A 16,065-nucleotide genomic window follows, 5' to 3' on the forward strand; every position below is an offset into this window, starting at 1 on the left:
GTACCTTATTGGTCATCACATTACTGTTTCAAATATCTTTCAAGAGCAAAGTAATTACCCCATATATTCACAATAGTAATACATACAGACAGAAATTAGACTAGTAGCTTTAAGCCCAATACATACATGGTGGACACTGATGAGGTCTTCTTTTCTCTCCCCCATGTACTCAATCAGGCATCTCAGAACTACCACTTCTCTCCTTTTCTACACATAGGCAGACGGATACTGTTAACAAGTAAAATCTGATCAAAATTCACTGCCTGATGACAGTATCACAAATCAGAGATCCTCTGTATTTCAACCATTCAATTGCTGTAAAAGGTCCTCCTAGACATACACCACTACCACTGTACTGTACAAGATCTCACACTATAACCAGCATCTCACAGAATTAAGTAGGCTGTATTTATCAATATGAATCAAGCTTCTATTAGTGCAGTAGTAGAAAGAGACAGAAAGGTGATCATATCTGCCTTCTATTGGTGGTTGGTACATAAAACCTTCAGAAATGTAATTGTATGAAGCCAACACTATTGTTTGCAATTTTACCTATGTTTTACTTACCTGGGAATAATTATAGCTGTAATTGTATCTATTCTGAAGTTTTTCTTACCTGTATCTGAAGTTTGAAGACCCCAGGTAACAAAAACTCTTGGTTACCTAAAGACCAGAAAAAATATGCATGTTAGAATAAGTTTAAAAACCAGTGGTAAATGTAAAATATTTAAGTAATAGGTTAAAAATTGTTTTATGGTTTTGAGCCAGTGCTATCAAATGCGATAACACGAGCACCCCAGGACAGCTGCATGTCCCACCGGAGACTGTGTTATTAAAATAAAATTAAATAAATCAAATCACCTTTATTTACAGTACATAGCACTTTGAAAAAAAAAAATTGTGTATAAGTGCTGTACTCATGCCTCTATGTGTTTTAAGGCTACATTAATTGGGATTAATTTTGACCAATAATATAACTTAATAATATAATAGTTTGTTAGCCTTAACTTAAACTAGCATAGCCATTTACTAATGTTAATGTCTGCTGTCTAGAACTTTTACTTTACCGTTGAATGTCAAATATTAGTTTCTGTTAACTGTCACCCGGCCCCTCGGTGGGACACCTATGTTTACTTCACTATATTACAATTAAATCCTAATCTAATCATGACAAACTATATATTGTTGGAAAGGTCTAAGACTGCTAAATAGATATTTTACCAATCTTTTTTATTGAAAATTATAGGAAAAGTAATAGATTATTTTATGGCAAGAGTGCACGCCAAAAACCTACTTTATAACAGGAGTTCTGACTGTTGCCTTTCTCTATCACACTTTAGAAAACATCAGAAATTATATATCACTTGAAAACATAAAATCTCAAAATTCATCCTTTGAAACCCATTTTAAATTCATCTACCATGAAAATTGTACATCAAAATTATGTTACAAAATGTTTTCAGTCGTGAATTCTAGGTTTGGATCATGCACTTTCAAGTCTATGTTCAAAAATGTGAATGTCAGTTAAAATGTTAAGTTAACGCTAACTAACGATTAAAAGTGATTTTATTGGTAAAAATAAAGCCAAAGTAGTCTTAAAACATAATAGGCATGACTAAAGCACTTACTTAATTTCATATTACAACACGGTCTCAACTGCTGTTGTCTGCTGCTGATCGTTGCCTACAAGACCTCACTGCTTAGCACTGTGCAGCCAACTTAGCTTGCCATGTGTGCAGGATAGCTAGCTATACAGTACAATTTGCAAACCTTACCTCAGCTCCCTAGTTGAGTAAACGATTTCGCGTGACATTAAATCATCAGTAAATCGGCTAATATTGCTCAACTTACCGTGTTAATCAGTCCTTGAAATCTAGATCCGCTGCAGCGTGCAAACAGTTGAAGTGCCGAGGAAGCATCTGCCTGGGAAAGTCCCCGCCAGTGAAAAAGGGATAAATCCAACTTAATTTTTATGTGTTTTTTATTTTAAATATTTAAGTTTGATGAACACACATGCCACATCGACAGCTGCTCAAATAAATTGTGTATGTCAACTCACTTTTATAACATTTCTTGTACACAACAAACTCATACAAAAAGCTACCCAAATAAATTGCAATTGTTTTATTTAAAATATATTGTTATATAAAAAGTTATATATTTTAAGTAAAGAGGAAGTATATTTATACTTTTTAGTATAAAACAAATAAAATAAACTAGATTACAACTATTTAAAATATATAAAACCTACTTTGTGGGTGTAGCACTTTTTACAGTGCATATGAACTATAGTGTCCTGCACACTAGTAAAAATATATAAATAATAATAGTAAAATAAATACAAATTATATCTGGTGTCTGAATAATTTTTGGTTTTGACTGTATATAGAGTAGATTTTAGTTGTTCCTGTAGACTGTTGTATTAACACAACTATAAGTCACCTGTTAGTAAATACAGTTGTTACTCTGACTATGTGAATGCAGCCTGATTGACTTCTTCTAGCTTATGTTAACAAACGCTGTGAATTTCCAAACCTGGCATGTATGAAGTTCTTATCCAGGTGGTGGCATTCCATGGTTTCCAAGACAGTGTATCATGTGACCTCCTCTGGTTATGCCACATGCCCTGTTAGTAGAGATGGAAATCCAGACCTTGAGCTGTCCTGCTGAATTATTGAAATTTGATTAGTAAGGTTTATATAAAACTGAGGTTATATATATATATATATATATATATATCAAATAACAACAAATGTTTTATTAGTTAATGCCATTTTTGTTATTCTGACCAGTTGTCATTTTCTGTAAAATTTCTATAAATTACAATATTTCTATATGAAATTTAGAAGAAATGCTATCAGTAGTTTATAAAATAAAATAAAAAAAGTTAATTTTACTTATAGTTCTCCGTATATTTTAAACGGGAAACAGGAAAAAATGTTTTTTTTTTTTTCCTTTTTCTTTTTTTCTTTTCTTTTTTTCATGGTTAAAAGTATTTATTTTGTTTGTGGTTGATGCTTCTTTTTGTATTTGTTGTCAGCAGCCACTTTTCCAGGTTTCAAAGCACTTTCTGTCATTCAGACACAAAACCACTTTTGAATTCTAGGATGTTTTGTTGAAGCTGTAAGCAGCATTTTTTAGAAAAAGCCAGTTTGTATTTTCCAGAAACAACTTTTATGTACAGGATACCCATCAAATAGTCATCACTTCAATAATGCCTAGATTTGCTGGGTCATGTCAGTTTTTTTTTCATCCAAAAGCTGAGTTCAGACCATAGTGTTCAAAGAGAAAGAAGAAAGAAAAAGAGAAAGAAGCAATACCATAACAACAAAAAAAAAAAAAAAAAAAAATTGACCAGTTGGTCTATAAACATGCATCTTGCCATATTTATTGCATTTACTCAAAATTTGTTGAAATGCAGAAGCTGTATTGTGTTGAAGGCATTATTAAATCTTAAGGAAGGACAGATCATTTCCTTAGCCGTATTCAGATTTCCTTAGATGTATTGAGACCTGCGCACACTAATCAAACCTTGGCTGAGAGGATCCAAATAGCTTTACTGCAGCCTGTCTGGAAGACAAAGAGTGACCTGAGATAGTTTGTAAAATCACAGCAAGTGTGCTCGCTTTTGTTGCGCTGTTTCTCTCAGAAAAGGAAGGTGATCTGCACGGTAAAGGGACTCTGACTGAAAGCTTTTAAATGTGGAGCTACACAAACAGGTCTGAGAGAAAGTTTGAAAAGCTTTTGTGGAAAATAGTATTGCCATGATACCAGAATTTCAGTCTATACCAATGCAGTGAAATCTAACAGTTCAATACTAGTTTAGATACCATAGCAAACTCTAACAACAAAGTTACATATGAATATAAATATTAAGTAATTAAACCAAAGGAATCTAGACTTTAAGTATCAGTCAATGAATGAAACATTTTTTTTAAGTAATTTTGTACAATGCAGTAATAAATAATTGCAAATAAATTAGGAAAAGCAAGTGTTCTCTTTATGACAGTAATATTGTTTGATTAATCTTAACATTCAATTTTAATAGATGGTGATTGGTCTAATGTGTTTAGGCAAATAGATTGTTTACATAACTCACTTAAATGGCAATTTTGATCAAGAGGTTCATTTGACCTTGTGTATATGCATATGCAGTTGCATCATTTATTTATTTATCTATTTATTATTATTAGCAATTCTTTATCATTAATTTGAGTAATATTACCTTTTCAACATCCCTTCATTTTCAGAAACAAAGTGCACTCTTTAACTTCAGCTAATACAGTAATTAAATCGTTTATTAATGTAATTAAATGCTGGAAACTATTTAGGGCACATTGAAATACATTACTCACCCGTGTTACTGGAAGTACTGCCAGAATGGTCTTTAGACAGTGGCAGTGCATGCGGGCTTTGGAGGTGAAAACAGGAAGTCAAAAAAGGAGAGAAATGAAGAATACTAAAGGGAGGACGGAGGTAGAGTAATGTGGAAAGAGGCAGATCAGCAAACTAAAAGGCCATTTACTTCACTGGAGAGCTCAGTGGTGTGTGTGTGGAAAGCCTATCAAAGACTAAGTCGTCAAACAGTTCAACAGTCCAGGCCTTTTGTGATGTAGTGTATTATTTCTGATGCACTGTCAAGTCCAACGGGAGCAGTTAATATTGATCTTACGTGTTTACAACCTTGCACACACACTGCTTTACTTGAGAAAGAAAACGCTATAACCGCATTGAAGGGTTTGCTTTGCTTCGTTTGACTGAAATGAGTAAACAAAAGGCCTACATTCTCGTAACCTGTAGCAGGATACATACAGTTCATTCAAACATTAAATATTATTTCTCATTTCTTTCATATAGTCACCAGACTTGGTTTTGTTCAAATCTTCTGCATTCTCCAAGAGATTTATGTATTTCTGTTCACTATTTTGAAGTGCTGTTGAATGAGGAAGTCATTCATATGATCATCTTATCCTTGTGAACTTCAAATCTTTCCACATTCCACAGTGCACTCTACGCAAATGTCTGCTACCTGTAAATCCCCTCAATTAGATGATAAAGATTACATGCCAGTTTTTGAAGGACCCTCATTTGTCTGAATGTGACCCTCCTTAAGTATTGCTTCAGCTTGTGTCCAAAAGACTCGGATTTGTGGTTGAACGCAATGATTTAACCAGTCGATGATATAGATGTTAGACGTCTGACATATCATTGGTTGACTGTTTTTTTTTTTTTCGATTTTAATTTGACAGTGTAGATATTGGTACTTTTGTTTCTTTGCATAGATAAATGTTGACCTTTCAACTAGAATAACTACCTGGATGACTAATACAATAGGGTAGCCATGCAACCCTGTATGTGTTCAGTTCAAAGGCTCTTCGACAGGTCCCCCTGGTGGATATGTTTTATTAATGGAATGGGGTTCATGTAATCTATATGAGGGCATGTGGTGAGGGTTGACAGGGTTGACATGCTGTCCATATAGAAGGGCTTGAACATGTTCTCTCTGGACCTAACTATGGAGTGGAGATGTTGGAGGAGTTGTTGAAAGAGTGAACTCATTGAGATTGGCAGGATTGTTGAAACATGTTTCTACCATCTAGAAACATTCTAGCAAATCTTAAAACAACTTAAAGGGATTGTTCACTCAAAAATCAAAATTATGTCATTAATGACTCACCCTCATGTCGTTCCACAACACTGCAGTGACGGTGTTGACGTACGAGGCCACTGACGTGATATCTTTGTTATTTGGCACACCAGAAAACACATCAGCAGCGTCATGCACACACTCACAACAGACCCTGAAGAGAAGACCATGCTGAATTAAGTCGTAATTTCTTTTATTTTTGTACCAAAATTTATTTTCGATGCTTCAACAAATTCTAACTGACCCTCTGATGTCACATGGACTACATGGAAGATGTTTTTATTACCTTTCTGGACATGGACAGTATACCGTATACAAACTTTCAATGGAGGGACAGAAAGCTCTCGGACTAAATCTAAAATATCTTAAACTGTGTTCTGAAGGAGGTCTTACAGGTTTGGAACGACATTTTGTCAACTACATGTGATGTGACGTGACGTGACGTGACAATATTCCAGCAACAAGCAATTTGGGTGTCCACACCAGACACGACAGAAGCAATCAAATATCACAGCATATCAAAAGCGTGTGTGAACGGGCTTTTTCCGCACTGCAATCGCAATGAAATTGATGAGTTTATAATCTAATTCATAAATATTAAACCTTTTTTAACATTATAAAATGTACATACTGAGTTACTGATACCATCTTTTTGATTTAATTGATTACTAGTAAATTTATGCATCACAACATTATAATGAACGATATGAAAATGTATGCTTTGTCTGTATCTTTGTCTGTAAGAAAGTTCCATCCATGAATCTAGTGTACTTTTTCATCCTTCAATCTACAACACCTGGAGCTATTTTATATTTCAGGGGAGGCGAGAAGATTTGAGTAGAAATAAATAGTGAGAATATGATTATTGCATTTGCTGGTTTCAGAATGAAATGCCTGAATAAAAACATGAAAAACAATAAGCACACTCACACCACACACACCATAGAGTTCTTATCTTCCATCCAAACACTCCCATTGAAGGAATCAACTGGGATGAGAAACACAAACCTCCACATGGTTTCCCACCGTTAACATCACATCACAACCACGTAATCCATCTCTCACACACACATGCACACCTACAAGCTCTGACACATTTGGATTTGTGTCTCTGTGGGTCTCCCACAATGCCTGGCTCTCGTTGTGGATGAAATCCATCTTTCCCCAACACAGCTGTCATCATGCCTTACGCATCTTTTTGTTTTTACTTCTTTGTTTTTCTCCTTGCATGTTTTGCGGCTCGTTTCTCATTCTCCTTCACTTGCTCAATCATCTTTGTGTCTAAATCCTGGCCTTGCAAACAACAAAGAATGACTTTGGCTCAAACTGGCAAACCACCAAATCAACTTTCTTAGCTTCAGCCTTTGTCGGAATGAAAAGTTTTAGCCTACTCTTGTTTCTCTCCATCCTCTCATTCTCTCTATCTCTGTATCTATATGTACTGTAAATTGCCATCCAAATTTTTGGGCTCTTATTAAGGCATGTTTACTTAAAGGCCCTACAGATATTTCTTACCTTCATACCTGACTTCACCCTGCAGCAGCCTGGAAGGTAGAGTCCCAGCATGTTACTGCAGTCTCAGATAAGGAAGGAAGTGAAGTAAATAAGGAGAACACCTGCCGGGAGAATAGAAAGAGAGAGTTTTACTTGAGTCACTAACCCCAAGTGTCTCATTGATATGTAACTGTAGTGGAAGTGTATAGATTATCACAGGTTAGCATAGCTAGCTCAATACCTGCGTTTTGTAACTGAATCCAAACAGAATTTGATCTATTAAACGCTGTTCAGAATATCTGTTTGATCTGATTTAAATAGCAGTTTTGCAAGCAATATTTTGAGTTTAATAAAAATGTTTCTGTTAGTCATTTTCATAGTAGATATTTTATTTATTTATTTTTTTCCTCCAATATGGATATTTTACAAAATGAATTTTTAATTGCATGCTCATTTCCCCCAAATTTTTATTTAGATTTAGATTACCTCCACTGTCATCTAACAATTTAATAGCACTTAGTTAAATGTGATTGTGTAAATGTAATCTCAAAATTATTTTTTATTATAATTTTTTTTTTTACGTTTTATTTTGTTTAAAGAAAATTGCACTGTGGGTTTTAATACTGGACAATAGTCAGTTATCAGCAATGACATCATCGACATATGCCGGGAATTTAATATCAGATCATTGTTAATATTTTCCCCTGTCAGCTGCCTATTATAGACCTCTTTAATGCATATACCGTACAGCACACACACTCAGATTTTTTTTTTTTTTACAATAGCAAATCCTGAAGTCAAATTGCAGACTTGGCCCTGACCACATCAATTTGACAAGGAGATACATACATAAATAAACACACACCTATAATTGTGCCGAGTAGGTCACACATGCTGCAGTGTATAGTCATAAATAGCCCTGTGCGCACATGCACTTGTGTACACAATCAGGGTTTGGGGACGTGTGCATAAAACATGGCCAGAGATGTGAGCATGAAGACGCATAAATCACTTCCTTTGTGTGGCTCACTGAGTCAGATAGAATCACCACATCAAGGATATATGAACAAACACACTTAGGCACCACATAGTAATCATAGTAAGTGGAGTAAAAAAAAAAATCACCCACATTAAAATGAAAACACATTAATGCATACACAAAACCACATAGAAACATTTAGGTTTTATCATGTTGACCACCAAAACTCACTGACCTGTACCAAATAATAATAGAATGAAAAATAAAAAAGATAGGAAAATGATGCCTATGTCATTCCACACCTGTATGACTTTCTTTCTTCTGTTTAAGATTCAAGCTATTTTGAAGAATGTTCTGGTAGCATTTTCATGCATTTGCATTGAAGGAGCATTGAAACTATCTGGCTTAAAAAAGGACACAGAAACACCATAAACGTATCACAGAAGTGGTTCATATAAATCATACCCTCTGCTTAGAGTCCTCTTAATAACTTTGTGAGAGAAACAGTCCTGAATGTACATTGTTATTCTCAATTACCTTTCTTTCCAACAAGTTATTAACTTCTGTAACTGAATCCTTTAGTGATTCAGCTGATTAACCAAGAACCAAATCAATCAGATTTTTGAATGTACCGTATAGACCTGTTTTGTGAAGTGCACTAACTGATTCATTGAACAGTTAAAAGAACAGTTTGTGCTTCCTCTCTCAAGAACTCTGATGCATGAGGTGAGGAAGTGCGAATATCAAGAATTTCAGTGAAAAGCATTTCTGGGTGAATTATTCATTTTACAGTATATACTATTGAAAGCTCCAAGGAACACGAAAAAGGTCAGTTATCTAAAAGTTTACTTTATATATATATATATATATATATATACATATCCCTATTGATTCTTTATGCTTGTTTCTACCGCCTGTCTAACTCTAAATCCCATTGCATCACTCTGAGTTCCGGTCATAATTGTTTTATAGGGGAGGCCCAGCACAGTGTCCTGAATGAAGGCTTTTGTATTTTTTACTTTCAATTTGTACCTTCATGACAGTTGAGAATGGACAGATGCTTGTTATAATAACTGTCCACCCCTACTGGAGGCTGATGGACAGGTCGTATTTGCCTCTCACAGAACTCTGCAGAGCATGGAAGAGCTGGAGAGGAAAGATGTGGAGTGAATTGTTGGGGTTTTAAAGTTGTTGATGTTGCTGTGGAGAGGCAGGCTGAGGGGTGTCATGCATCTGCTGGAGATGCATCGCTGCCGTACCGTGCTGATAGATTCTCTTGCTGATGCTGCTGCCGATTTTTCTCCTGCTACATCTGTTTTATGTCTAGCTGGCTGGTATGGTGCCTCGCTGCGGTTTGTTTCGAAGCTAAGTGTTTTAGTTTACTTTGAGATGTACTTTTCACAAAGCATTACCAAGATACACAAACAAACTCTTTTGTGCACTAAAATAGGGATGTGCAGAAGTATGTGCTTTCAAAATCAGGCTCACCTGCCAGAAAGGATGTTTCTTTGGATGTTTTATGAATAGGACACATTTTTTGTGTTGAAAAGCAGCTGGATAGAACAATGTGGTCATGTGTGTGTGTGTGTGTGTGTGTGTGTGTGTATATATATATATATATATATATATATATATATATATATATATATATACTTCATAAAACTATTTTTAACTTCAGACATCTCTTAACTCTGTAAAGCCTGTCACAAAACAAGTCAGATTTCTATCTATCTATCTATCTATCTATCTATCTATCTATCTATCTATCTATCTATCTATCTATCTATCTATCTATCTATCTATCTATCTATCTATCTATCTATCTATCTATCTATCTATCTATCTATCTATCTATTTAATTTGTATTTTAATTAACCCACCACTTCTTAATACAATAAACAATCAATAAATATATATTTTAATTTATATGTGAGATAAATGGACACACACACACGTCTTTGTTTTTTAGTTTTTTTGCACATATGCACATAACACAAACCCTTAAAAACACAGATAATGTAATATTTCGCAAATCTTAAAATTAATATCCATTTTTACACTACATTCTGTACAAGGTAATTTTCTGCTGCCTAAATTTACTTGTATCATTTAATGGTTTTCAAGGTGTGATTATTTATTTTTACTGTATTTGGTCAAAGTAGTACATCTTAATATTATCAGACATTTAAAATGTATCAGCTATATTTGTAAAAATAATTATTTATTTATTTAGTTATTTTAACACAAATATGAAAAACTGGTCGACATTGCTAACCGACTTGTCATTGTGTCCCATGTCTAATGTTGCTAACGTCTAATGTCTAACTGATGAATGTGGTGTAGCATCTTTAAATATCCAAGCTCAGTATTGATTATTTCGGATGGATGCGTGCGGATGTTCCATTCCGTTCCAGGCCGTTTAATTAAATGGGTTAAATTTGAGCTAACCGCTTAAATTAATTTCCGGCTTCCAAGAACAAGCTGTGAGAGTATTGGATACATAATTCAACCTCTCATTTAGTGCTTAAAGTTTTAGCATCAGATACATGTGCACGCACACACACACACACACACACCGGAAGGTGGAATTAAGTACAGTTGTACAGAAGACGTCCCAGGATGATGAACATCTGTTTAGCATACTGGACTCTTAGGCAGGTTACACACCCCACTGCTGCAGTCTTCTCTAGAGAATCCTGCTTTACCACATGACTGAGTTTCAGCTTGAGAATAAAATATCGACTCAGAGAAGAAACTGAGGTTTGTACTGTTACAAATATAGATTGAGCATCTAAAAGGCATTTGAAGTCCATTAAAAGGATTTCAAATGTTTTATTATTATTATTAATTTTATTCAAGGATGCATTAATGAAAGAAATGTTAGCATATGAGAATGGTTCCTGAAGGATCGTGTAAAAACTCTGGAGAAATTAGTTTTAAATTGCAGTGTCATTTCTAAAATTCTTTTAACTGTATTTTGATTAAATAAATGCAGCCTTGGTGAGCATAAGATCATTTTGAACTGTAGGTCTTACAACTTAAACGCCATTCTCTGTCATGTTAAACATAAGAAAGAAAGTCATGTAGGTTTGGAACAACATACCGTATGACTGAGTAAATCAAAAAAGAAAACACTACTATTGCTTTAAATTGTGGAAGGCACTGTATGATGACTCAGTTTACTCTGAAGCACGGTCAAGATGAAGACTAATGAAGCGTGGGCTGTTTCCTTCTCAACATGTGGATGTTATTGGATGCAGGCTGGACACTCTGTGAAATGCGGCAGGAAGGAGACGGGTGGTGGTTAATAGAGATGTTATTGTGAGGAAATTGAGAAATCAAAGACATAAAAAAAGGTCATAGGCTATACTTCAACCCAGAATCTGTGTCTGATTTGAAGATAAAAGACGCATTTATTATATCTCTATCTTACCAAACCGCTCTCTTCACCCTTTGCCGAATGGAGACAGTGGCGTAGACCCGACGTAGAACAACAGACGCAGAGGTGAGGCAGAGCGTAGGAGTGAGATACAAAAAGCAAGCAGAACAAACCCCCGCCTTTCCTGACACCACTATTGTCTTTTCCGTGACAGAGTAAATTAGTGTGATCGTCTGCGTGCGCGTCTGAGCTATCATAAGCATATTAACACAGGCCCTGCAGGGAGCGCTGGTAATCAGGTCTGTTTGACAGAGCCAACAGGGAGAAGTCTCTAGAGTATCCATCCATCCCATGTGCTCAAATGTATATGATGCAGCTCCCTTTGCTAAAAAAATGCTCGTCTGCCTTTCTTGTGCAGTAGCCTACTATGTTTTTCTTTCTCACAATTTCTTTAGTCTTTTTGTTTTCTTGTCTTCTAACCAACTTAAATAGGCTTTAGCTTCTATCTTTATGTTCTAGTGTACAGCTTCTACCACAAAAATGTTAAGCTTATACTGTAGTACAGATTGGCTGTTATATATATATATATATATATATATAATGAAAAATTATGTATATTTATGTATATAAGTGTAATGTATAAAATGAAATACATTTAGATGTATATACATAAATATTTAAATTAGTGCTGTCAAATGATTAATTGTGATAAATCGCATCCAAAGTAAAAGTTTGTGTTTACATAAGGGCTGTGCGATATGGAAATGCGATAAAAATTTAATACTGATGGTCGCACTTTATTTCATGTCTTCTGAACGGTTGACAACAAACACCCGCTTTTCCCCCATTGAAAGGCTTGGAAGCGCAAGGACAGTTTTTTATATAACTCCGATTGGAATATTATGAAAAAGGAAAGTCGCATAGACCTAGGATGCTTCGAGGTTGAGTAGAAGATGAACAAATTTTCATTCAGGGTGAAGTTATCCTTTAAAGCACCATTGCTACATCCATACACATTCAAATTGATGTCTGTATTGTTTATCACAATGTTTTGGGAGTGTCTCATCTTAAGGGTTGCATCTTTATAACACAGTGTCAAGGTAAAGTTAGTTTCGAGAGTCACATTCTTTTCCATTCTGTCTTTTGAAAATATGTATTACAAATCTGTATATTAAAAGCAGTATATAGTTTAAACTTTTCCTTGTTTATAATCTATTTTTGAAGCATTCAGATTTAAATGCAGGTCAAATGTTCTGTGCCCTACATTATTCAAATTCATTGGAATCTTTACAGTAGTATCTACATTTAAAATCCTGTCTGCACTGACATGTAAACTACTTTTCACAGCAAAATAATGGAAACGTAAACACAGTCTGTGGGGTGCTTCATTCTTCGCATCCTGATAAAGATGAATTTAGCATTTGGAATCAGTGAAGTATAAATCATGATCCCTAAAAAAAAATGTTTTTTTTTTTTTTTTTTTCTCAGTACATGTTGAGGATGTGCTTTTTATGATTGTGAATTATTTTAAGCACCCATAAATGCTCATGGTAATTTAGAAAGAGCCTTAAGAAAATCCACTTGTTTTTGTAGTGTTTTCTTCCTCTGGTTCTTCCTGCTACATCTTATGGAAATCCTCTTTTCCTGCATATGCCGGTGGAATTTATTAGCAACCCACGCAACTCATCTTTTCACATACTCAGAGCAAAAGATCAAGTCGACCAATCAGCTCCAGAGAAGAGAGTGCTGCACGCTGAATGAGTGTACTGGGCACTCTATACATTAGAGACAAACTAAGTCAATGTTAAAGAGTGCAAACATTTAAAAGAGAGAGAGAGAGAGTAAAACACACACACACACAAACATGTGTAACATACACACAAATTCCATGTGTAATTGTAGACATATTTTTATATAATTGCAGCACAGGAGAGGTTGTGTAGAGGCCCTTATACGGAGATGGTTTGGATATGTTGTATGCTAATTACTTTGGACACCCCCACCCTCATTTATATTTAATGCTGGTTCATTAACATTAGTTTGAACAAATGTATGTGTACTCACCAGTATTTTTTACATTCTTTTTTTTTCTGTGCACATGGAAGCCTGTTTCCCCCACTAGATTTTAAAAAGTATTAATAAAAAGGCAACCTTAGATTTAATTAACATGTAAACTCATAATTGTGAGATGTATACTTGCATTTCTGAAAAAAAAAAATAATTGCAAGACTAAAATCTGACTTTTTTTGCAATTCTGAGTTTACATCTCACAATTCCTAATTTATATAATTTTTATCTTGCAATTCTGACTTTTCTTTCTTTGAATTCTGAGTTAACATCTTGCAAAAAAAAAAAAAAAATCATACAGTTACAAGTTACAAATTATATAATATAATATATATATAATATATATATATATATATATATATATATATATATATATATATATAATTTGGCAGAAACAAGCTTCCATACTTTTCATTTTTTTATTTTTTTATTTTATTTTTTTTTTAAGAAGAAGAAGTATAAGAAGAAATAAATTCTCGGTGCAACTTGAATTAGAAACACTACAGTTTTAGGTTGAGGCGTCAAAAAGAGTTAATCCCTCGGATTCATTTGGTTTGTTCAGGCACTCATGACACTATACACTGAACGTAAAGACTTACATTCAGCAAAGTAGACAAGGAATTAGCAAGTTTCCACAAAACTTCACTTTTTTTGGGGACAGGTAGCCTCATCAGAGCGAGGAGGAGTTGAAATATATGCTCTCATGAGTGTGTATTCACATTATGAGGGATTTCATGTGCCCAGGGCTAGGCCAGATATAGAAAACACTTTGGTGACGGGTCTCTATTGGCTTATGTAGGTTTACTCAGGAGCTGCTACAAGATGAGGTTTGTAGCAGCACACTTAAAATGTTCCTCACACAATGGTGAGGCAAAGCTCGGTGGAGAGATGTATTACATTATTGTGTAAATGTAAAACAGTGCTAATAGTATGTGTGGGCTTTAGAATTTGTGATTGTATAAACGTATGCGTCAGTTCCATACTAATAAAGACACATGTGTAGCAGCATATTCTGAATAGAATGTAGTGAGATTGATGAGTCACATTTGAAGCATATAAAAACAATAAAAAATAAAATAAAATGCAAATTTGTGACCATACATGTCTTATATTGTAATAATATATTACTATTGTTATTAAATATATGAATACATAAAATATATTAGTGTATCATATTCCTGTTGGCACCATTTCATGAAATAATACATCCTCTATAGCTCATACATGGCCTGTCTTATCCTATTTCTTTAATATATATTTTTTTCTTTGTCATGTTTCTGTCTAGAACCTGATGATGATGAGCAGAAGGTGAAGACACAAAGGCCACGATCAGCTGACCAGCCGGGTGTGTTTCAGGCCCAGACAGGTGAGTCCCATCTCCTTTCATTATTAAGTTGAATTGCATTTCAGAACCATGGACAGTGCTTTGATGTTTTTCGAGAGAAAAAAAGTGTCTGAATATAGCAAATCCTATAGGTTTTGTAAGCATGTATGTTGTAATTAAAAAGGAAAATACTCCAGTCTTCAGTGTTTCATTTGCTGCTCAGTTATTATTAAGCATTATTGGTGCTCAGTGCATAATAATGATTTTTTTATTATCATCAGTGATGAAAACAATTTGCAAACCTTTTGTAACATTATAAATGTGTTTAGTGTCACTTAATGAAGTCATGATGTCCGTGCTGAATAAAAGTATTACTTTCAAAAATATTAATCATCAAAAGTGGTTTGTGCACCAAATTCCTGAAGGACCATGTGACATTGAAGGAATAAATTACACTTACATGCACACATTTTAATATTGAAATAATTCATATAAATATACATATGTGACCCTGGACCACAAAACCAGTCATAAGTTGCACAGGTATATTTGTAGCCAATAGCCGACAATACTTTGTATGGGGTCAAAATGATCGATTTTTCATCATTAAAAATCATAAAGATATTAAATAAAGATCATGTTCCATGAATATAGTTTGTAAATTTGTAATTTTTGATTAGTAATATGCATTGCTAAGTATGTAATTTGTACAACTTTAAAGGTGATTTTCTCTGTGTTTTGAATTTTTATTATTATTTAATTTTTTTTTATCTCAATTCCAGATTATCAAACTGTCCTATCCTAACAAACCATACATCAGTGGAAAGCTTATTTATGATTATTATTATGATATATAAATCTCAGTAAAAAAAGAAGACCCTCATTACTTGTTTTTGTAGTCCAGGGTCACATATTATATATAAATAGTTTTAAAACTGGGTCAGACATTATTTTAAGGTCCAGTTCTCACTATTAACTAACAATTAACTATGACTTTTGCCTCAATAAACTGCTAATTACTGCTTATTAATTGTTATTAAGGTAGTTTTAAAATTTAGGTATTGTGTAGGATTAGGGATGTAGGATATGGTCATGCAGAATATGTGCTATACAAATAGAATATATAATATATAATACAGAATATATAAGTACAAATAAACAACCAATATTCTAGT

At 34.1% G+C, this 16,065-nt stretch overlaps 1 protein-coding gene across 12 annotated transcripts in view; it reads left to right on the top strand.

Moving 5' to 3' along the window:
• adgrb2 (adhesion G protein-coupled receptor B2) overlaps positions 1–16,065 on the top strand; it is a 300,747-nt gene that overhangs the window by 149,675 nt on the left and 135,007 nt on the right. For all 12 annotated transcript variants that reach the window (XM_059556467.1, XM_059556463.1, XM_059556465.1 and 9 more), the window contains exon 3: positions 14,852–14,932. In XM_059556467.1, the coding sequence (XP_059412450.1) occupies positions 14,852–14,932 (81 nt within the window). The remainder of the gene's footprint in view (positions 1–14,851; positions 14,933–16,065) is intronic.

Source organism: Carassius carassius, chromosome 8 (genome assembly GCF_963082965.1).
Source record: "Carassius carassius chromosome 8, fCarCar2.1, whole genome shotgun sequence".
NCBI lineage: Eukaryota > Metazoa > Chordata > Actinopteri > Cypriniformes > Cyprinidae > Carassius > Carassius carassius.